General features: G+C 38.2%; 1 protein-coding gene across 1 annotated transcript in view; it reads right to left on the reverse strand.

Moving 5' to 3' along the window:
* Window positions 1-17,863, reverse strand: part of nup210 (nucleoporin 210) — a 43,875-nt gene extending 26,012 nt beyond the window's left edge. The window contains exons 1-18 of the mRNA XM_084098512.1: window positions 17,250-17,863; window positions 13,619-13,755; window positions 11,793-11,924; window positions 10,663-10,759; window positions 9,801-9,951; window positions 9,526-9,658; window positions 8,530-8,688; window positions 8,337-8,405; window positions 8,072-8,178; window positions 7,116-7,256; window positions 6,829-6,966; window positions 6,528-6,683; window positions 5,499-5,688; window positions 4,486-4,631; window positions 4,187-4,405; window positions 3,195-3,368; window positions 2,384-2,576; window positions 1,620-1,726 (exon numbers count right to left, since the gene is read on the reverse strand). Coding sequence (XP_083954638.1) covers window positions 1,620-1,726; window positions 2,384-2,576; window positions 3,195-3,368; window positions 4,187-4,405; window positions 4,486-4,631; window positions 5,499-5,688; window positions 6,528-6,683; window positions 6,829-6,966; window positions 7,116-7,256; window positions 8,072-8,178; window positions 8,337-8,405; window positions 8,530-8,688; window positions 9,526-9,658; window positions 9,801-9,951; window positions 10,663-10,759; window positions 11,793-11,924; window positions 13,619-13,755; window positions 17,250-17,416 — 2,616 coding nt within the window. The 5' untranslated portion in view covers window positions 17,417-17,863. The remainder of the gene's footprint in view (window positions 1-1,619; window positions 1,727-2,383; window positions 2,577-3,194; window positions 3,369-4,186; window positions 4,406-4,485; window positions 4,632-5,498; window positions 5,689-6,527; window positions 6,684-6,828; window positions 6,967-7,115; window positions 7,257-8,071; window positions 8,179-8,336; window positions 8,406-8,529; window positions 8,689-9,525; window positions 9,659-9,800; window positions 9,952-10,662; window positions 10,760-11,792; window positions 11,925-13,618; window positions 13,756-17,249) is intronic.
* Window positions 17,864-24,768: the final 6,905 nt, after the last annotated feature.

Genomic DNA, 24,768 nt, shown 5'->3' on the forward strand with positions numbered 1-24,768 from the left:
ATTACTGCCAAGAAGAGCCTTTGAAAGCTGAAGCTCCTCTTCAGTTAGCAAGCGTCTGCCAGTCGCTGTAAACTGCTGGCTAGGCGTTAGCACAGAGCTAGCGTGTGCAGTTTCAGCTTCCTGTGCCGTTAGCTCTGTTGTTGGCAACGGTAACTGTGGTGATTGTGTGGTTAGAGACAGCTGGTCATTTCCTGCTGAGGAAACGAGGCGGCTCATGATCTCCAGAAGTGCAGTGCTCATGATTTTGATCTCCAAACGTTGTTACCTTACAGTACCACCTGTGTTAGGAATCTGGGGGTTTGGTTTGATGATATGATATGATATATGAAATGATAAACATGATAAACAGATAAGTGCTATCTTTTAGCCAAGGTTAAGCCATTCTTGTCCGCAAAGAACTTTGAGATTGCTATGCATGCTTTTGTAACGTCCCGATTAGACCACTGTAACTCTTTATATATTGGTGCCCCTCAGATATGCATCACACGTTTGCAATTAGTTTAAAATGCTGCTGCACGGCTTCTCAAAGGGAAGCGTAAATGTGAACACATTACACCGGTTTTGATCTCGCTTCATTGGCTACCGGTTGAATATAGAATTGATTTTAAAGTTTTGTTATTTGTTTTTAAGTCTTTGCAGAAGCAGGCTCCACAGTACCTATCTGAACTACTACATCCGTCAAGATCACTCAGATCGGGGGACTCTGATTTACTATCTGTCCCTAGAACTAGACTTAAAAATAGGGGTGATCGTGCTTTTGCAGTCATCGGCCCTCAGCTATGGAATAGCCCACCGGCTTACATCAGATCCGCCCAAAAATTGTATTGTATTGTCTCTGATGCGGATCGCTCAATCTAAACCAGAGATCCACCGAACCCACGTCCCCCTGCCGCCTACTCTCGTTGCTAACTATATCCACCAGAAGTGAACGAAATGACACTGACATATTACTGTACATCAGAGAGCTGGAGCAGAAATAACATTGCAGTCACATACTTTTATCCTACTTCTATGCTTACTTAAAAAAAAACTACAAAAGCAAGACAGCCACAGTAACTTTACACCTCTGTGCCAGCTTTGCAATTTAACCCATGTCATATTAATACAATAAATATTAATTTGGTTAGCAATAGTTATCCTAATTTAAAAAAAACGTGGCAACAAGAATAAACACAAGCAAGCATCATTGTGTGTATTAGTTATTGTTTTTATCTTGAACTCTGCTGTCCAAGCAGCTTTTTGAACTAATGATGGGCGCTCAGTGCCCTGAACCTGACACTTATAATTAGATAAATTCATTAAAGAAGTTGTTAGCTTTTCTCTTGTTACATTAGCCAGACGGATGTTTGGCCGCTGCGTTCACGTCTACGCCATGACACAGCATTTTAAAAACCTGGCGCTCAAGTAAAAAGAAGTTCAACTTTTTAAAAACGAGTCATTCCACGAGTCATGGCCTCGAAGGCTTTGCGTCAACAAAAACAAAGATAAAAGAATAACCGTGCATATCGACTGCAATCTTGTATTGTATTCCTGACCATGCTTTGATCTGAACTTCTGAAGTAACTGGAGTCGATTTATTGTGGATTTGGCTGAGGCTCAGAGAGCACAGAGGAACTCACTCCACTGGGAACCGCGGCATGCTCCAGGTGAGGCGTCTGATAGCCGACCGCGCTCACAGTGATCGCCGCCACACCCGACTCATGATGCACCAGCACCGTCTGATGACCTGCGGGAAACACACCACATATATGCAGCACACACATTAGGGCTGAGCGGTATGACGGTATAGCGACAGTAGAAGTGTGTGAACCAGTAGATTAAATATGCAGAAAAATAGAATTCAGTACCACTGTTTTTATAATGGTTATGTGCTATATAGGCATGGCAAAATGTATACTTTATGTACGCAATTATGCTTATTCTCATACTTTGATACAGCTATCATGTCACCATTGGCTTTTGTCTTGCTTAGTTGGGGACATTTAATACTCAACAATAATATTGATCTGCCTGCAAACAAAGGTTTCTGTACCAAATATTAAGTTCTGCTTTTCTGATGTATCAAATACTTATGTCATGCAATAAAATGCAAATTAATTACTTAAAAATCATACGATCTGATTTTCTGGATTTTTGTTTTATATTCCGTCACTCACAGTTGAAGTGTACCTATGGTAAAAATTACAGACTTCTACATGCTTTGTAAGTGGGAAAACCTGCAAAATCGGCAGTGTATCAAACACTTGTTCTCCCCACTGTATATGCTATATAATATATGCGTTTATAAAATTACTCAATGTTAGGATTTTTGCCATACCATCCTTCCCTAATACATATTTGTACCTCATAATCATCAATGATCTCAGTATTAGTTATAAGGTACCGTGAAGTTTTTTCTGCTTGCTGTCGTCCTCGTGCACGTGCAGCTTCATGGGCATGGTCGGTTCGATGCTGGCCAGGGAAACTCTGGAGGACTCCCAGATCATACTCAAAGAGCTGAAGTTATCAAACCTCCGGCCCTGCTGGTCGAACGCCGACACGTCCAGCTCCGGGTTGTGATAGTTTGAAACGGGCACCTGCAGAACAAGCACACAAGTACTGAACTTCCTGTCATGTTAAAGGGGAGCTTGATTATGATTTCACTTTTCTAACTTTAGTTAGTGTGTAATGTTGCTGTTTGAGCAGAAACAACATCTGCAAAGTCACGACGCTCAAAGTTCAAAGCAAAGGAAGATATTTGCTTTTACAGAAATAATTTTTTAAGGACTACAACAAACGGCTGGTAGGAACTACAACAAGCTTCTTCACGGGTTAGTGACATCACCAACCCTAGAATTTACATAAACCCCGCCCCCGGGAACGCGATTTATAGATTATCATGACAGAATATGCTAATCAATGACTAGAAGATAACTACACATAGGCTACATAAATTCATCAACTAACCATTCACAAATGTTATCTACATGTTGTCACTTCTTCTTGAGTCTCTCCATCATTGTCCGACCTCCGGTTTGAACATAAAAGGCTAAAAGTTTTTGAAATTTTCAACCCAATTTTCACATGCTATAATAATATCTGTGGGGTATTTTGAGCTAAAACTTCACATACACACTCTGGGGACATCAGAGGCTTATTTAACATCTTGTGAAAAGGGCATTATGGGAGGCCTTTAAGAGCGCTGGACTGCTCACCACTTGTTTGTTCTGCTGCAGCAGAGGACAGGACACGTCCAGCTGTGGGCTCGTGTAGATGGGGGTCAGTGTGAGGCGTGATGGAGGAGCACACACGAACTTCACAACAGCTGGTTCCACAGCAGGGAAGGGGTTCGTCATGGTGGGCTGGTTTCCAACAGTCACTGCTAAGATCTGCGAACATTTCAAACATATCAATCCTCATTCCTAGTGGAAAGCCTAGACCAGTGTTGTTCAAAATGACGGACATAATTGCGCCATTTTACTGTTTCTACAGATTAAAGTGAGCATTACGTCAAAACATTGGAGCGGTTCACACCACAAGCACTCAGGGCTGTTTATGGTCATGATCTTTCGGAGCTATATCTATAATATTTTTATCTAGAGCCAAAAGTGCTTCATTCAAGCCCTCTCCGCTATGTGCACATTGCTTCTCCCTTTCCCTCACGACGCGGTTATTTTAACAACAGTGGCAGAAACACGGCGAGCGGCAAAATAGAGACTTTCTCTAAAACACTGCAGAAAACTTTATCTGTCACACAGATTACTCTGACCATTTAACTAAACAAGGTTTGACACAAGTTGATGTGGCGTCTTTAAACATTTTTTTTTTAATACATTTAGCATTATTAATCAGCATTTCATAATAAACAATGTTAGAATTTGGAAAATGATTTAGAGAATTTTTTTTCTATTTTAAATTTATTTACAAAAAAAGCGTATAAATTACTAGTTAACTTTGTTTTGTTCTCATGATAAGAGTTTTGATTACTAAAAACAAACAATGTACGTAATCTTATAGTTTATTGCTTTGAATAAAATTTCTTCAGAGGTAAACCCTGCACCCCCAGTATGTTCCAAAAAAGTATAGTCCGGACCTCCGCTGTGAAGGAGATATAGAGACCGGCGCCCTTGGACCTTTATTTGAATAGCCCTGGTCTGCAGGACATGAGATTATAGGCTCATGTTTATATGTCATGTCATGTCAGTACCTGTTCTCCCAGAGCTCTGCATGTGGCTCTGACCAGATGTCTGGCGTAGGATCGCGAGGCGGGGCCCTGCAGAGACAGCGCAACGCTGCTGTGGTCCTCAGCCGTCAGGTTTCGGAAGAACTTGGATGGCTCTAGCACCCAGGGCCTCGGGCCTCCTTCAAACAGCATGTCTTTGGAGGAGCCCAGCGTCACCACAGCCACAGCCACAGGGTCGACCGGCTGCCGAAGACGACGAGGCACGGTCATCTACAGTTCACTGCTCACTCCGCCATCTTTAAAAGCATATTCACACATCTTACCTTGAGAGGCGGGTAGGCAGCGATGGTGATCTTTGCACTGAGATGAACATTACTATGGGTATAGCTGACCAACAGGTTGGTGTAACCAGGGGTCAAGGCCTTAACGCGAACCCCACTGCAGTGGCCCTGACCTGGAGCAAGTCTTCCTGAAGACACACACACACACACACTCAAAAAATACTGCAAGAGTACAACTGTACACACACTTGGATTACTTGCATAACACTTTGCTTGTTTCTGTTAAAGGGATACTCCACTTTTTTTGGAAATAGGCTCATTTTACAACTCCCCCAGAGTTAAACAGTTGAGTTTTACCGTTTTTTAATCCATTCAGCCGATCTCTGGGTCTGGCGGTACAACTTTTAGCATAGCTTAGCATAGATCATTGAATCGGACAGGACCATTAGCATCTCTCTCAAAAAAATGACCAAAGAGTTTTGATATTTTTCCTATTTAAAACTTGACTCTTCTGTAGTTACATCGTGTACTAAGACCGACGGAAAATGAAAAGTTGCGATTTTCTAGGCTGATATGGCTAGGAACTATACTCTCATTCCTGCGTAATAATCAAGAAACTTTGCTGCCGTACCATGAGTCCAGCAGGCGTAATGATATGACGCAGCGCCTGAAAATACTAGTTATAAAATTACAAATCCTCTCATCGATTCCTGTGTGCACATTTTAATGTGGTTTTAAACCATTCAAGCACAAGAAGACATGAAAGAGATGAGCACATGCACAAAAGGCAGCCTCAGCGCACGAATACTGAATGGAGTTCCCTTTCATGTCTTCTCGCACTTGAACGGACAGATACACAAAATTCTGTAAAAATCTCCTCGTAAACAGTTGTATTTGTCATAAGTGAAAGTAAACAGTGGCTGTTTGGTTACCCATATTCTTCAAAATACCTTCTTTTGTGTTCAGAAGAAGAAAGAAATTCATACAGGTTTGGGAGAGTAATAGATTCATTTGTGGGTGAACGATCCGGTTCTTTTAGCATGAGCTCAACTCACCCTCCAGCAGCTGAAAGATGCCGTGACTCTCCATGTCCACCTGCATGTCGAAGTGTGAGCAGTCACTGAGCGTCACTCTGTCTCCGGCCAGCTGACCGAAGATTCGCAGCGGCAGGTCCAGGCTTAAGCCCACGCGGGCCTCCACTGCACACGGGCTGAACTCCATGCCCACCGGCTCGATCACATACACCTGCAGGAACAACACAGCAGATACATTATTCGTTTATTTCAGGGCTGGGCAACGATTAATCGCATCCAAAATAAAAGTTTGTGTTTACAAAATATGTAAAGTTTGTGTTATAATTATGTAAAGTTTGCGTTTATATAATCTACACTGTTGGAACAATCTACATTGTTAAAAGCGCTATATAAATGAAGATGACTTGACGACTTAATATATGTGTGTGTACTGTGTATAATTATTTTGTATATCGTCACCTTCCTAAAATAATTGCCTAAGTCATTTTTTCAGGTTTCTCAGAAAATACAAAAACGGAACCAATAATTGATATAAATACACACATATGCATGTATTTATTTAAGAAATATTTGTATGTATATGCAGTTTATATATTTAAACAATTTATATTATAAATAAATATAAATATTTTATATGTAAATAAAACATTTTTCTTAAATATGCATGTGTGTGTATTTATATATAAAAAATAATTATACACAGTACACACATGTTACGTAAACAAACTTTTATTTTGGATGCGATTAATCGTTGCACAGCACTAATTAATGATTTAAGGCCATATGAGCAGCGAAGGCTATATTCATGGCAATCAACAGTATTTCAATTTTTACAGATAATTATGATTACAATATTACTTTGATACATTGTTTACAATCATTTAATTTACATAAAGCAGATTATCTAAGAGAAGAGCTCAACATTTCTATGCTCAAACACAATCGGTTATTTAAAAATAATAATAAAAAATAAATAAATTCAAGAATGATAAATCTAGAAGAGCGATTAGAACACATCTTGATTTGTACGAGCATGAGCGTTGGCCTCACCTTCATGTCTCCATAGTGCAGAGGATTTCTCACGTCATGGGCGTAGATCGCACTGACCCCGACGTCCCTGACCGTGGTCATCACTCCTTTCACTGTAACCGTGGCGACCGCCGAGTTAGTGGACGACCAGCTGAAGTTCCCACTCCCTCCAGTCGCCTGAAGCAGACACAACATCACATTAATGCACAGACCACACACATAAGAATATATTCAAACTGTATTTCCTTCCTTATATGCGTTTTTGAAGTTTACAATGCTAAATGATTCATGTCTGACAAAAGAAAAGAAAGCCATGAGACACCTGGATGGTATACTGGTACGCTCCCTCTTTAGGCTGCCATGGGAATGTGAGGATGGCGGGATTGAGGACGATGGGGTCGTAGATCTCCACGTCCTGCTCATTACGCACAGGAACAGAGAGAGCGCGGACACTTCCTGCCTGAAGACACACATGAGGGTACAACAAACTAGAATAGCGTCGACAAACCAACACTGAACACTGGGAAGATCCTTGTAACTGGGCTAAATTATACAATTTTAAATGCTTAAGAAAACAAATGTTCACCTTGTAACAAGACAAAAACCTACTTGATCAACGACTGCTTTCAGTGTGCCGTCGATGCCAGTCTGGCCTCGTTTCAAAGCTTTCACGTGGTGGTAAGATCCATTCACAGACGATTCCAGAACCACAAAGTACTCGCTAGGGAATGTGGTTTCTATACGGATATTCTGTGAAAATAGGAGTTTTCATTAAAAAAAATTATAAAATAGTTTCGAATTTAATTTACACTAAAAAAGATTGTAAAACCAATTGGTTAATAAAGAACCATTTCCATCTCATATGTTCAAAAGAAGAGAAGCATCACTTCACATTTATAGCCTTTGAGGAAACCACTGTTGTTGTTTTTTTAAAATTAAATTAAATTTAATACATTACTTATGTGGTTTAGATTGCACATTCAGAAACCACAGAGTATACCATAAACCATAACTTCACTAGTAGATCATAGCAGCCAATCATCGGAGTTAATTAGTTAATTAGTCCACTGACTTTGATGCGCAGCTAGTACTTTATTCTGTACTTTTGTTATGTTTTCATCAAAGTTTATGTGCATCTTTTAATAATAAATAAAACATTGATCCACCTTAAAGGGTTAGTTTACCTAAAATTTTAATTCTGTCATTCTCCCTAAAGTCGTTCCAAACCCACAAGTCATCGCAACCAAAACTTTCATGCATTAAAAAGTACAAAAAAACATTGAAAAGTCTTCTGATAACTTTATGTGATGAACAGATGTAATTCAGGCTTTTATTAACATATAAACACTGATCAGCAAATGTACTTGGAGCACATAACGTGCTTATGTGTCAGGCGAGAACAATGCTTTTATTTCTGGGTAACTAACCCTTCAAGCGAGTGTAGTGATTTAGTAATTGTTTATGAACTTTTCAGATACCTCTCTACTCATAATGAGCAGATGCATTTAGTGATACTGAAAATAATTAAAAACAAGACATATTTTAAAAGTCCAAACTCAACTTACATCAGACAGATAAATCTTGTGGCCTGACTTATCAAACACTTCAATGAAGATCTCATATTGCCTCCCTGTCTCAAGGACCCAGCGATCCTCAGGATGAATCTTGAACGCTAGCAGAGAAGACGATAAAATAAAGTTTCAATCAATTATAGTCAATCAACTATACTAAAACATATTAAATTACTTATCAATTTATCAACCTAATGAGATTACAAATTGTCAAAATTCCTGACATTTTTCTCCATGCAAAGCTAATGAAGAGACAAACCCAAGTATCCAGGCTCCACAACATAGATGGTGCTGTTGGGAAGTCGGGAAACGCCCTGCATCCCGAGACCTTGGCGTCCAGAATCAAGGAAACCTCAGAGTAAACTGATCAAATCAACTGCTGCAAACACACTCCATCATCTCTACACATGACATGCATCAGATTCCTGTGTTCGGGTCAGTGTGAAGGATACTCTTGTGGTCCAGCACGATGTTGGTGTGTCCGTGCTGAAGGGCGAAGACTGTGGAGCTGCTCTGGTCCAGGTATGCGACAGGAGCCTCAGGGTTTCCATTAGGGGTGACCACACCGTTCTGAAGCTGAAGCTCGTACTGGTCACAGGGCATGGACAGCTCTGGAAGGGAGGAGGACACACTCAGCCACACACACTGGAGTAAAACCCAACATGGACAACCCATATGGACATTTTGGGTCCATTAGATTTTTTCCCAATATTTAAGTAAAAAAGAGAGAGAGTATGTGTAATGCCTTCCTACAGGGTTTAGATGGCAATACAGAGGCCATAGTGCAGCTTTAACTTACATTATTAGACATTGGTAATGGATTATAGCCTGATTAGTTTGTTATTTTTGGCCAAAAATCTCAAACACGCTGTAATAACCAAAGAGTAGGGGTGTAACAATATATCATGTCACAATATATCGTAATACAAAAATGCAACAATTCGTGGATAGTGACATTGAGAGTGTATTGTGTATAGTCCACCCAAAATAAAGTTACTTTGTTTTAGTGTCAGACATTAAACTGCTATATATAATGTTGAATATAATGTATAATAAAACAATGGGGGAATATTTGTGGGTCCTGATAATGTCGAATGTCTGATGTTACCAGTAAAAGTGCCTACATTATTTTTAATATATCTAGTCAGTGACAGAGTTCAAGCATGAATATATCTACAATAATCCTGTATTTTCAGCTTCAGAATCATGAATATTGTTATTCTGGCGTCTCTATTGTCCTGAGCTTTGGGTTTCCAGCATCAGGTCCAAGCCTGTTCATTTACACACACAATGTAATACCAAATTTAGCATTTTAATCAACAGTTTACCTTTTATCATATGTCTTGGAGTATCGCAATAATATTGTATTTGTGAGTTCAATATCGTGATATGTATCGAATCATTACACAAAGACAAAATCATTTATTGATAAAGTAATAAAAGCTTACCTGTAATCTTTCCTTGACGGATTTTCTGGACTTTGTATGTGATGGAGGTGCCAGCCAGCAGATAAACATCATACGCAGGACTCAGGAGAATGTTTTCCAGAATCAGCAACCTGACCTCGGCAGCACCAACATCCTGAGAACAGTCAGCCAGAAGTGTGCCACCATCAGGAGAACACACTCATGCGGACAACAGGACTATTGCTAACATATTCATATCTATGCCATAACATCTTTATTCGCAGAACTATTCATATGAAGTCTAAAATGACATGGACCTTATAGATTGTCTCTTGTATTTTGGCTTTGAGTTTGGCGTGGCCGGTTTTGATTCCTGAAACGAGGATGATATCGCCCTGATGTCCAACTCGCTCCATCTCAGAGATATACGCTGGAGGAGTGTACGCTGACTCCGCGAACCTCAGGACCCTGCACACACACACGCACACACACACACACACACACACACACACGGCAACATGACACACGCAGGCAAGCTTGAACAGAGCACAGTTGAGGAAGACGACATAACATTTTAATGAATGTAAAATGAGGATGTGAAGAATAGATCCTTCACTTCAATAAATGGAGCCATCTTATGGTTGTCTAATATTTTGTCACAAGGAATGTTTTTTTTAAAGATATATCTTTAAGCAGATTACAATCAGAACTGGCTGTTTTCATTCACATTTAATTAAAAGGATAGTTCACCAAGAATTCATAATTCATAATTTCCCCACCCTCGTGTCGTACCAAACCTTTATGACTATCTTTGTTCCATAAAAGAAAAGAAAAAAATATATTTTGGTGTTTTTTTTTGTCTATATAATGAGTGTTAATGAAGTCCCCACTAAATTCCACTGTGTGGACAAAAACAGTTCACACACTCTTTAAAATATCTTCTTGTGTGCTTCGGAGAAGTTGAGGATGAGTAAATTACATTTATTTTTTATTTTTTGGGTGAACGATCCATATAAATATTGTGTTTACCCCAGCTAAGGGATTAAAAAACACTCTTCAGAGCTTATAATGAAATTCATGTTTTTGTTTTGTTATGCTTAAGAAAATTCAATTTTAAATATTCCAACATGAGGAAATGGGATAAAACAGGACTGCGAAGTAAAAGACGTGAGCTCTTACTGTAGGGTGTTGTAGGAATCAGGGAAACCTGCCATTTCAGCATCCTTCACGATAGTCCAGTCGAACAACAGACTGGCTAGAGTACTGAAGGTGTTTCCTGACGACAGAACGAGGAACACTTTTACCCAGACTGCACATGAATGACACGAGGACAGTCCTTCTTCACTGTCAGAGTCATCCTGGAAGCTTCAAATAGTACCTTTATGTTTGTGGTAGTTAACAATGATGCATGAGGTAAGTGTAGTATAGTGGTCAATGATGAATTAGAGTGTTATTATGATTTCCATGAAATATTAACCACATATTATACCAAACTATTTTTTTTCCAGATATTTTATTCTTATAATAATGCTCTTTTCCATTATGATATCAAAACAGGTGCATCACCCTGTCCAAAAAATTACATCAAAATGAATTTTAATTTAAGAAATGTTACGCATGCTAGCCATAGAATAGGTATATTCCAATCATTATATGTATAAATTACATTTACAAGTATTTTTAAATAAACGAGTCATGCCAAAAACATTATGATACTGTAAGTGTATCACAATTAGTCATGATAGTCAAAATATTTATATAATTCGTATGCTAGACTTAATCATCTTGTTTCAGCTACTGTAGATTGCACCTAATTTACATACAGAAAAAAAACACTCATCTTGAACGGCTTGTTAGTTTTGTAATCAACTTGTTCACATATTTAGCTTAAATTGGATGAATACAAATGATAAGTAAACGTACAGCTTGGAAAGCTTGAGGTTTGACCTGTGGAAAGATCTGAAAAATCCTGAAAAATCTTAAATCCTGAATGTAAAGAATGTAAGAATGTAAAAAATACATTCAAGATATTTTATGGCATGAATCCTTAAAACTCATCTTTGATCACCAAAATGACACATTTAAAAAAAAAAAATTGACTACTGGGGGACTTTAATAGACGTTTTCATTTTATGATAACTTTACATATTCTATTTCATTCGAAAGTGAAGCAGGAATGGTATAGCGCAACAAATTACATCCTTATAGAGTTAAGTTTCAATTTCCTTATAAAACAGACAAAGTGTTGTTTTTGCTTGGCGATTAAGCTAAAGAAGAACAGGAGTGAGCCGGTGTGCACGAAGACTCACCCTCTGAATCGAGCGCATGGATCTTCAGCTCCAGTGGAGAATCCTCCAGGTGAAGCTCGCGCGTGGTGGACTCGATCTGGATCTCACTGATCACATCCACTATAGCATCACAGCGCAGCACCTGTCCTGTCACTGAACACAGATCAACAGGAGGACTGAGCCTCAGCCATTCTACACAGGAGGACAATCACCCTGAAACTACATCGCTAATAATATGCTCAAACAACAGAAATATGTAATAGGGAAACAAACTCTTATTTAGGCACTATAAATGATATCAGCTCATTTCCATTCAGAGTAACCCGATCGGAGGATTTTTTGTTTGTCGTTTTGGTCTCTGTTTGTACATTTTTAATATATAGAGACTACTTTGATTATGGTTGCACTTATTGTTTGCTCTCCACTCGGGCGGGAGAGGCGAGCGCGTGCGGCTGCCAGGACCCTTTACCTGGACCATCCCGTCTTAATACTCCCTTTCCTTCACGCGCCCCAGCACAGCGAGGACACCAGATTCCCCATTTATTTGGACACTTTATTCGCCCTTTTTGAACATTTAATGTTTATTTTTATGTTAATAAATGCCTCTCCAAGGCCTGAAACCCACTGCGTCTGTCGTTTGCTCCTCCCGCCACAAATTACATTAATTTCAAGATTAATAGGGAAAACATTTCAAAATGCACCTGCAGACTATTTTTCCAGTCATGAATTTTGTCATTGAGGATTTCTATAAAATATTGTGCAAAAATCTCATCTCGTCTCGTTCTCATGAGATAAGCATCTCGTTTATTGTTAACCAATTATGGTTGAAAGTTCCGTCGTTACCAACATTTCAATGATTTGGCCTTTCCCAAACACCGTCATTTCACAATAGTTTTTTATCGACATTTAGAAAATATCGCAAAAGTTTTGCACAAATCTGTGATGGAAACGCACCCCTGAAGGAGCTGCTCACAAACCAGACGGATCCAGTTCTAATGATCCAATAGCAGTGGATGATTATCAATAATTCATTATTTTAATTTGCGTCACACAAAGTTACACTGCCTGGACTGTTTGGATTTAAATAGACAAGAGCTTATCATTATTGCAGTGTTCATTATGTTTCTGGCATGTTTGGCAACAGTTCTTCTAACCCTAATTGAAGAAGTGTGCAGCTTTTCATTTCTTAAACCCCATGTAGGAAACACATCATGGCCATATTCCAGGATGACAATGTCAAGATTCATCAGGCTCAGATTGTGAACGAATGGTTGTGAGGAGTATGAAGATTCACTTTCACACATGAATCGGCTCCCCATCAAGTCCAGACCCAAAATGTTGTGATGTTATTACCATCAAGAGGAGCATCAATCCTTGGTCAAAATCTTGTGTTTTGGACAATGCAGGAGTACAGCACTCTGTAAAGATTCATGTGTGAAAGTGATTCTTCATGCTCCCTCCATCAATAAATGTTAGACGAACTGTTGCCAAACGCATAACATGCTAGAAACATAACAATCACAGCAATAATGATCCAATCATAGACTCTTAAGCATTTGCCTATTCATTCCAAACAGTGACTTTTTTGGCCGGGCAGTGTATATCATCATTTTAGATGGCTTGTAATACAGCACCCAGGTCATTTGGACTACTTTTATACATTTACGGTGCTTATACGCATCCTTTCTGAAGCTCAAAAGCTCCAGTCTCAGTTCACTGTAATTGTGTGTGAGAGATGGGTTAATAACTGATATAAGAGTGCATAGCACATTGTCTGTTAGTTTGTAATCTTATGATTGATAATTACAAGGACTGACACAGCTACAGCAACAGTGTGTGTGACTCACAGACGTCTTCAGCGAGGATGATGCTGGTGTGTCGGGAGGGCTGTGTGGAGCGGGCCTGCAGGACGGCCCTCTGAGAGCACTGACGCTCGTCCACCTCCACCGCCTCCACGCTGGCCACCTCCGGCCGGTTGGAGGACCTGAGGACACAACACACATCAATACAGCATAATACACCACCTCCGGCCGGTTGGAGGACCTGAGGACACAACACACATCAACACCGACATAATACACCACCTCCGGCCGGTTGGAGGACATGAGGACACAACACACATCAATACAGCATAATACACCACCTCCGGCCGGTTGGAGGACCTGAGGACACAACACACATCAACACCGACATAATACACCACCTCCGGCCGGTTGGAGGACCTGAGGACACAACACACATCAACACTGGCATAATACACCACCTCAGGCCGGTTGGAGGACCTGAGGACACAACACACATCAACACCGACATAATACACCACCTCCGGCCGGTTGGAGGACCTGAGGACACAACACACATCAATACCGACATAATACACCACCTCCGGCCGGTTGGAGGACCTGAGGACACAACACACATCAATACCGACATAATACACCACCTCCGGCCGGTTGGAGGACCTGAGGACACAACACACATTAACACCGGCATAATACACCACCTCCGGCCGGTTGGAGAACCTGAGGACACAACACACATCAACACCGGCATAATACACCACCTCCGGAGAGTGACCTAGCAGGGTTCCCACACCTTGGTTAACTTCAAATTCAAGGACCTTTCAAGGACTTTCCAGGTCCAATACCCTCAAACTCAAGGACGTAATGTGGGGACACACTTCAAGTGAGAGCAAGGTTACATCGTGTTACCTTGTAAGATACATTGTTACAGTTTTGCACGCGTGAACGTCATGGCAACATACCATATGTGGGAAACACAACGTAACACATAAATGCGCGTAACTAACGTAAATTAAGCATGCTAGTGCGCATAGGCCACAAAGTGTTGGCGAAATAACACATTAGCGGACCGGAGGGAATAATATGGAGTTTTTTCCAGAAAACGTATAAATTCAAATTATAAATTCAAGCACTTTATTTATTTTCAAAAACTTTCCAGGGCCTTGACTTTTTCTTTTTCAGATTTACAAACTTTAAAGGATTTCACGGACCTGTGGGAACCCTGGACCTAGCGTTCGAGAAGTCTATGCATTGTGACAGGATGTAACACACATTTCACCGGTAACACTTCACAATAAGGTTCCATTTTTACTACATTGTTTCAATTACAAGGAAAATACTTCTTCAGCATTTATTATCTTAGCTAATTTCAACATTTAGTAATACATTATTAAAATCAAAAGTTGTATTTGTTAATATTATGTAATGGACCTGAGCTAACAAGAACTGAATGAACAGTTGTAACTAACATTAACTAACATTAATTAATACAGTAGCAAATATATTGACCATTGTGAGACAATGTTAGTTAATGCATTAGTTAAACTTATCTAATGAGATGTGATAATACTTTATTTGTCCCTTTTAAGGGAAATTTGTTTTCGGCAATACCAATGAAGCTGCATAGTTCGAATTAAAGGGACAGAAATATCAGTTTTGGGGGGGGTCAGATAATTTTTCTGATATTGTGAAAAAAATATAATTACAGTTACAATACAAGTCAACTCCTATTTTCACTGTAGGAACATTTTAATGTAAAGCAATTTCAGACACCCCTATTGTGGACCGTACCATTTTTAACCACCATGGCTAGAAGCAACGGAGATAGAGAACGAATTCAACTTCTCAAGTAGTGTCAATGTTGAATGACAAAACGCTAGTTTCATAAAGTATCATTCTTTTCAACATTCCTTATTTGTATATTCAAAAATATTTAAAATAATCTAATTTAATACAGTTATAATTTTTCAATGTAAATTATTTAATTTTATTGGTAACAGCCTAGTGTCTAATTATTTTAATTGAATATATTTATCAAATTTAAGAATTTGAAATGAAAGATGGAGCATACATTTAATAAAATTAGGGGAAAATGCCCTTTATAAAGGTACAAAAAATTATTCTGAGTGTTTTCAAACAGTGATGTAATGAAACATTGTCAATTTAAGCTTGAAGGGAGTAAAGCCTTTGTTTAGGCTATTAAGGAAATGTAATTTTGCCAAAAGAAGAACTATTATTTTAAATAAATGTTCATTTTAAATCAGCCTACTTCAGTGTGATATGTTACCATATGCTTAATACTGAGAATTTGAATAATTGTAATGTGATGATCAGATGCAGATATCTAAATCAAAGAATATAGGTGGTTTGCGGGTGGATTATTTATTTTTAATAGTGGATTCGGGTGACTCAAAGTGCACCAGATTAATGAATTTATTTTTAAAATTTACAAAATTTTCTTCCGGGGGGGCATGCCCCCGGACCCCCCTAGAGATACCGAGCTCCACCATCAACAAAATGTGGGCATTAGGCTTTATGATGATCTACAAAAAAATACACATTTAATTATCTTATTATTAAAATACATTATTATGATTTTACCACCTCCACCTCATTTTGAGCCAGGAAAAACCCTGAAATAGGCAATAGGCTTCTTGTAAAGGTATTACTTTTACTAGTAATTAGAATGGTATTTCAGTGCACTTAACTTCTAACTTTTGGGAGTTGATCAAAACAGTTCTCTTTTGGATATATAATAACAATGAGATATTCTGTAGCCTACTGATTATCAGTTTGTCGCATGTTTAGACCTTGTATGTGTGTTGCACAACACATGTTGCACTTGGCGATCACGGTGGGGATTGATATGGTAGTGGACCATGATGGTCATAGAAGAAGTGAAGGAGCAGTGCCCCCAATTATGGTGGGGTAATTCGCACTCTGTGAAGCTGTATGACAAGATAGCCACAGCAATAACAATCACACAGTCGTGTCCTTCGACTAGAGTTTAACAGTCTTGTAGCCTAAGGAATAAAAGATTTTGTATAGCGGTTGTATCTAAACCTCGAGGTAGAGAAACGTCGACCAGATGGAAGTGGTCCAGAGTCATTTCCCTCGCCTGTTTGAAAATGATTCTGTTGAATATAAACTGAAGAGGAGGTAAAACCTTATTGACCTTATTGTAAAAGTGTCGCCATTTTACCAGTAGTTGAGTTTTCCTAGCAAGCAAAGTGCAACGTACAATCTGATATTAATAATAAACTAAACTTATACATATTTAAAGAAAGAACTGATACAAATGAGAGAGATAGCTGTGCAAAAAAAGAGTGCAATAATGTTTTAACATAAAATGCAACTCTTAGTATTTAGCATATGACATTTATCACACTGATGTAAAATATTTTCTTATCTACAAAGCAATTGTAGTGAAATTTGACCAACTATAAGACACACATCACAACAGCACCACGTGCTTGTGCTTTCTGCATACAGTCACAATACATTTATTGTTATAGTTCCTCTTTTTTAAAAAAAAGTCTAATTATGGTCTAATGTTCTTTATCATTTGACATGTCAAAAACATGTTTGATGTCACAACCGGGCAAGGTATTCAATAGTATTACACTAGACATGCATCAGTATTTCTTTATTACTTTACAGATGCTAATGAACTTACCAGCGATAACATCCTTCAGTTGCTTCCAGTGTAAAATTGATTTTTGTGCTTCTGGCAAGAGGTAATAAAACTTTCGGTATGTTGAGTTTGGCAGCGTTGGTGAAGCTGAAGATGAGCGCAGATGTGAGGATCACGAGCACCGCGCGAGCACGAGCGTTCACCATCATCACAGCTCTTCTGTTCACAGAGATATTTCAAGTTATGGTTATGAGACTATTCGTAGTGAGATGCCGAGTGAGTGTGTCTCCCGCCACATGCCTCACACACACACACCCCTGAACTGAACTAATGTGACAGCAGTGATGGAGTGCAGTCAGTGTGTGTGTCTCATCCTACAGCACGCGCTCCACTTCACACACTTCACGGCGCGCGAGCTGCACAGTCACTGCTGTTACTTTCATTATTGCTTCTCTCTAAACTCAGCGGTTCGGGTGTTCAAATTAGAACAAAAAACGCGAATATCAAAAATACAAGTCAGTAAAATAGGCAAAAACTTTACCGGAGCATGCAACAAATTATACTGTTTGAATACACATAGTCGCATGAAAATACCCGCCGCAGGTTATACTATCGAAGTGGAGTGATGCATGCTGGGACTGATCTTCCGTCATTCTGAAACACAGTGACGAGTTTCCTTAAAGGCACAGTGTAGTGATGCTTTCATTCATTATGCCGGTTTGAAGTGACTTGAGCAGTTTGAGTAGATAATTAGAAATGTTAAAGAACTGGGGCACAACTCTCCTGCTTCATTTCAATCACTTTTGACATTGCATAATATGGTTATAATAAGGTGTATCCTGTACCTTTTTCTGGGTAGATTTGATAAATTTTATGTACTTTTGGTTGGGTAATGTAAGTGTATTTCCTGACGTAACGTTTTATTCAGCACCTCTAACGATGATATATAAATATGTACCTTACATTTTCTGCTATGCAATTAACAGATTTTTGTTGATATCAGTAAATTGAAAGCAGTCATTCTGTTGTGTCAGAATTAGTCCAGTCATTTTAAGCGGGGTCAACCTTGAACAAACTGCAACAGAAGCAAACTCAACTGATTTTGTATCCTCAATATGTCCTGAGTAAGGAAAAAAAAAGCCCCGAAGAATCCCATTAGGGGAAAGTTTTGAAAAATACCCAAATATAGCCTATTCATACGCCTATGCATTATTTTACTCATGCGAATAGGGTAAACAATTTAACCTTTAGATATCACCATGAAAATGACTGAGTTGATTACTTACATCAAGACAAACAAAAATGTATTACAAGTTTTTTTTTAAATTAATTGGTAACATGGGACAAACGGTGCATAATCTAATTATGTATGTGCTAATTTGCATAAATACCACAACAGATCTAAACATTGGGTATAGCCAGGCGAAAATGGTCCGTGCACTTTTTGTTCATTTCATTTCCTGTTTGGAATGGAATAATGAGAAATGAAAACCAGCTCAGCTCGTTTATTCGTTTTTTAGTTTAGTTTAAAAAACGAAAAATGAGATTTTGGCTCGATTTTTCATTTTTCGTTTGTGGTTTACAAATCGGTTTATGGGTTCAATATTTCATTTGCACATGTGGGCGGTGCTTAAACGCCCCTTTCATCTGATTGGTCAAAACGCTCCGCCTTCAGTAGGCTACGAGCTTTTCTTTCTGTCAGGCAGAATAAGAGTCAGTACGAGTGCGGCACTGACAAATGCACTTTAATAAAATAATGTCTGAAACCACCACTCACTGTAAACTACGCACAATATTTGAAGCAGAAGTATGTTGCTGGTCACGTAATTCGTGCTGCTGCAAGCAACCCCAATAATGTGAGCCACAGTAGGCCTATAGCCTATGACAGATTATTTTAGCATGATGTATTTCCCGTTGATAAATACAGTGCAAATAGATCCGTCTTTTTGGATAAAAGGGAAGTGGAAATAAAAATCAATAATAGGCTGAACTGTACCATGATAATATGTCCGTAACATGTAGCCTACCACTCTCGTCTTTTATATAGGCTATAAATAATTTTGAAAATTGAATAGAAATAAAATTTATATTTATGAATGTAAGCATGTGTAGCCTACTCAGTTCACATGAAAAGAAAGAGACAGAAAAGAGAGAAGCTAGAATCAGTGAACGTACATTAATACTGACAAAATTACCAGGTTTGGGATTAATTAAAATCATGTAAATTGAAGAGCACGGCATAGGCTACCTTTAAAATGTTATTAGTTTTATTATAAAACTAATACAATTTTATTACATACTGAGTTTTCTTTATTATGTTGGCTTAAGAAAGCCAGCATGTTTGAACATTAGTATTATTATTTATTATTATTATGAGAAATTGACTCCACCTAGAACTTTAATGCTTCACCAAATTCAGCTCAGACCTTCAGACTGGTCTGACTCGCTTATATCTTTTCTAACTGGTCAGACTTACTTTCCCAAAAAATCCCTTGACTTGCGTTATCTGAGCAGTGAAGGCCGTAATACTCAATGCTGTCCACTAGAGGGGGCGACAGGATAATAAGTGTTTTCTACTCTCTTTCCCTGTTTGCATCAGTTTAAATGACAAATAAATGCATGAATTTCATTCATAAATAGGCCATATCTGTGTATCCGCTCTCTAGTTTATTTTAAGATATTGTTATTCACACTGGTTTTTGCATTTAATGTTTGTCCATCTGGAACTTTTATTTGCCATGAGCTCTATATTTTAAGATAGCCTACTAAAAAAAATAAAATACTTTTTTTTTTTTATTGTTGCATTGTTGTGTGTAATACTTACAGTAGGCTACCTTATGCCTCTGAATCTATGCCTGCCTTTCTACCCTCATATCAATATCAAATTTATTTCTAGAACACAGTTCCAGAGGGATTTAATGTTTTTTGGCTTTTAGTATGAATATGTTTGCCTTACTGTTATCTATAAGTTAGTGTGCACCAAAACAAGGGCAAAATTCACATTTAGAAGACCAAACCCAACGCTGAAAATGAAAATCAGTTTCAAGTACAGTAAAATCAAGTAAAGTACAGATACTCAGAAAGTGTACTTAAGTAGGCCTACAGTACTCAAGTAAATGTACTTTGTTACTGTCCACCTCTGGATGTTTTACACAATAAGGATATATTCCCATTGGGTTGTTGGGTTTTCATGTTTAATGGGAACTTTAGACATAATGATTTCTATACTGTACAAACTGTGTTATCCCCTAACTCTAATGTAACAGTTATGGGTATGTCATCTACGGACATCTAATATTATGGACATATTATCATGGTACAGTTCAGCCTATTATTGATTTTTATTGCCACTTCCCTTTTATCCAAAGAGATATCTGAACTATTTGCACTGTATTTATCAACGGGAAATACATCATGCTAAAATAATCTGTCATAGGCTATACTGTGGCTCACATTATTGGGGTTGCTTGCAGCAGCACAAATTATTTTCAGAATTGCTCTGTTTATCTTTAACCTATTTTTTATGATCTTCATTGAATTTTGCACACTTTTCATTATTTTATTCTTATTTTATTTTATACTTCAACACAGAATATATGGTATTTACAGCGTGTTTAGTCTAAACCCTGAATCAATTTTTTTAATTTGTTTTTTATATATATATATATATAAAAAACAGCATAGGTCAAAGTGCACTGCTGGGTCTTTACTAACACTCACAAACAGACTCTGGAACAGTTGCTGAATTCAGCAAGTGACTCGATCTGATGTGATTATGATTTACGGCTAAGAAAACCACATAAATATTTATATAATGCATTGTATGTTGCGTTGGATAAAAATGGCTGGCAAACACATACATGTAAATGAAAACCTTTATTTCACTGATGACTCTTCAGATAATTCCTTGAAAACAATATGAGAGCATGACAAAGACTTAACTGGAATCTGGATCAATATATCAGACTATATGAAGTCAAGTCAAGTCAGCTTATATAGCACTTTTACAATAGATTGTTTCAAAGCAGCTTTATACAGTGATAATAGGAAATTACAGTAACAGAGATTGTTTTGGCTTTATAGCAGATCTAGAATAAAGTTATTGTCTAAAGTTAGTTTTGAAAGATCATTAATAAACTTAGGGGCCGCTAACGCGACACTGCACTAACAGAAAACCCTTAACGCGCTCCGGCCGCTCATCCGCACAAAACAGTGTCTGGTGGCTCGAGAACGCAAACCCTGAAATAGGTTTCAAGGAGCAAGCCTTGAAAAATTTGAGAGAAACAAAAAAGTTTATCTCTGCGCAAACTTCGGAAACGCAAACCTGTGAAAACGCTGACGGCGTGAACATGCGCATCACGTGTTTAGTCTATAGGTATGCGCATTTGAATATATATGTGCGCAGGCGTGTAGTCCTTCTGTACAAACCAACCCTCAACAAACTATTTGGCTGGCCTTAAAAATGTATAATAAAGAATTATTCATCACTTCCACGTATCCACGTGAACCGGAATTTTCCCGACAACGTTTTATCTGTTCAGAGGTAAAGGGAAGGGAAGGAGGCCTTCACACATATATTTGGCTCGATCACAAAATATTTTTTTGGTAATTCTTTAGCATTTTTAGGTTTTTCTATGTGTACTGAAGCATTCCTCGCACTCCATTCATTCCTAAGGGAGTCAAATTGACCCGTGAGGGAAGGATTTGTTACTTTTTAAAAATTAGTTTAAAAAGACTACGCAATCGTGCTCTCTCTCCATGAGATGCGAAATACCTCTAGTTTTGTTTTCTTCAGATGCTGAGATGATGAAACTGATCAGGAAGATTATTAATAAAGCAATCTTGAACTAACCACATGATTATTACAGAATTCCCCATAATATGCATACGTTCATATAGAATGCCAACAGAATTGTGGTATTTGTTTTTCTTTCTTTCTTTCTTTCTTTCTTTCTTTCTTTCTTTCTTTCTTTCTTTCTTTCACAGGTCAAAATGACCCGAAGGCCAAAAATTATACTTATTTTTTATAAAATGAATTTTATTTAATTTTGATAATATTTTTTTCTATTTTTATTTTTCTATTTACCATAGAATTACTAGATTTGATCAATAAACAATAAATAAATAGTAATTTAAGCACTTTCCTCACCATTTCATACATAACCCATATAATTCAGCTCAAAATATCTTACGTTGGGTGTCTTTGCCGACCTCTTGTGGAAATAAAATAATATATCATGATATTTCATGACTTGCCACTAGATGGCCTCATAGCTCTATATGAAGGAAATGAGCTGTTCCACTGGGTCCTGAAGTCAGTTTTTCTTCAGTATGCTTTCAGATACAGATACACATGCAGACATTATAAAATATTTTTTTGGTAATTCTTTAGCATTTTTAGGTTTTTCGATGTGTACTGAAGCATTCCTCGCACTCCATTCATTCCTAAGGGAGTCAAATTGACCCGTGAGGGAAGGATTTGTTACTTTTTAAAAATTTCAACCACAAAACTCTTCGAATCCATAAAAAAAAATGTTGGTGTGTATTTGTGGTTTAAGTGCGACAAAAGTCCTAGGGTGTTCTGATGAACATTCAATTTTTATTTTTATTTTAAAAATGAGTTTCATGTAAAAATGACCCGAGGGAAGGATGAGAAACAATGTGGACACTACATTATTATCTCAATAGTGTAAACTAATTCCCATATTTGCCTTTAGATATTTCTGATTACTGACAAGTTGCATTAGAAAGTGTTTAATTGTTTCGGGTGAGTAATCTTTTGTGTTTGTAGTCTGTTGGGTTTCTACCGTAGTCAACATTTGAAGAGGATCAAAACCTTTCATCAAAGATATACATGAATTTTGAACAATACCCGTTCTTGTCTTAGGACAACTTTGATGAACTTTTTTTGTTCCACTTCAAATGTTGACTACTGTAGTTCTACTTCTGTGTTTAAAGCTTTTGTTCGTTGTTGCTTATTTTTTGTAGCTGTGTGTTGTAGTGGACTTGTGTCGGCTGTAATTTTGTGTAGGAAGTAGTGTAAGTACATTAGTGAAGTTGGTGATGAGTTTAGTAATGGCTTCTTTAGAGGACTTCCTAAAGGAACCTTCAGAAGAGTTACTTGAGCTTTTCACCAAGGATCAACTCTTGCCTCTCATTATGATATTCCCATCACAAGTAGTGAGAAGCGACTGAAGGATAGTGTGAAGGAAATCATTAGTGCTTTGATTGACAATGGTGTTTTGAAAGTTAAACAGGTTTCCCTACAATCCATGACTGTTCCTTAAGCTGGAATTGACCTTAGGCTCAGCTCGAGGTTAATAGACTATTAAGAGAAAAGCAAATGCATCTTGAACATGAACAGTTTCTTAAAGAGTTGGAATTAAAATCTGCCACTGTAACTCCTAGAGGAGATGTGGGTAGACATATTAGATTAGTGCCTCCTTTTTCTGAGAAACACGTTGAAAGAGATTTTTCTCATTTTGAGCGTCTGGCAAACACATGAAAGTGGTCTAGAACTGTGTGGACTTTGCTTTAAAGTGTTTTGGTGGGTAAAGCTCAGGAAGCTTATTCTGCTTTAAGCCTTGAGAAGATGCTAAATATGATGAGGTTAAAGCTGCTATATTGAAGGCATACGAGCTAGTTCCTGAAGCTTACCGCCAGCGCTTTCCAAGTCGTACCAAGCTTGCTTACAACACTTATGTGGAGTCTGCAAAACAGAAGGATAATCTGTTTGATCGATGGTGTACACCGCAGAAGGTGGGAAGTAAGGAACATCTCTGACAACTCATTTTGCTTGAGGAATTTAAAACTGTCTGCCTGAGGTTGTGTCTGTTTATTTAAATGAGCAGAAGGTAGTGACTGTAGAACAAGCTGCAATCTTGGCAGATGAGTTTGTTTTAACCCATAAAGTTAATTTTGGTGACAAACAGGCTGAGTTTCAGGGCCAGAGTAAGCATCTATTGTAAGAGACCAGGCCATCTTATCGCAGACTGTCCTGCTCTATGTATGAAACAGAAATCCGCACAAACTGTAGCGTTTGTAAGCCCTGTACCAAGTCTTTCTCTGGCATGCTCGGTTGCTAATGTTTCATGCAAGAAAGGCGAGTTAGTTTGGCTCATTTTTGATGGATGGTTTTGTGTATCTGTCTTCTGACAAAAGCAAGCTATCCAGATCTGCAGAGATACAGGAGCTTTTCAATCTGTAATTTTACATGATGTCTTGTCCTTCAGTGAAAATTCAGCTCAAGGTTCAGAGGTAATTGTCAAAGGCTTTGGTGGAGGTTTTTTGAATATGCCTTTGCACACAGTAGCATTAATCTCCAATCGGATTTATTCTCTGGGGATGTTGTTGTGGCACTTTTTCCCCAGATTCCTATAGATGGTGTGTCCTTTATTCTAGGGAATGATTTAGCTGGTGATAAGGTGCTAGCTGTCCCTGAAGTTATCTTGTTAATATTCGACAAGTCAGATGGTCCAGATGAGCTTGAATTGACATTTCCAGAAGCGTTTCCTGTCTGTGCAACTACTCGTGCCATGTCAGCAGAGAGGCATGCTGAAGA

This window comes from Abramis brama, assembly GCF_963993115.1.
Source record: "Abramis brama genome assembly, chromosome: 22".
NCBI classification, from domain to species: Eukaryota; Metazoa; Chordata; class Actinopteri; order Cypriniformes; family Leuciscidae; genus Abramis; species Abramis brama.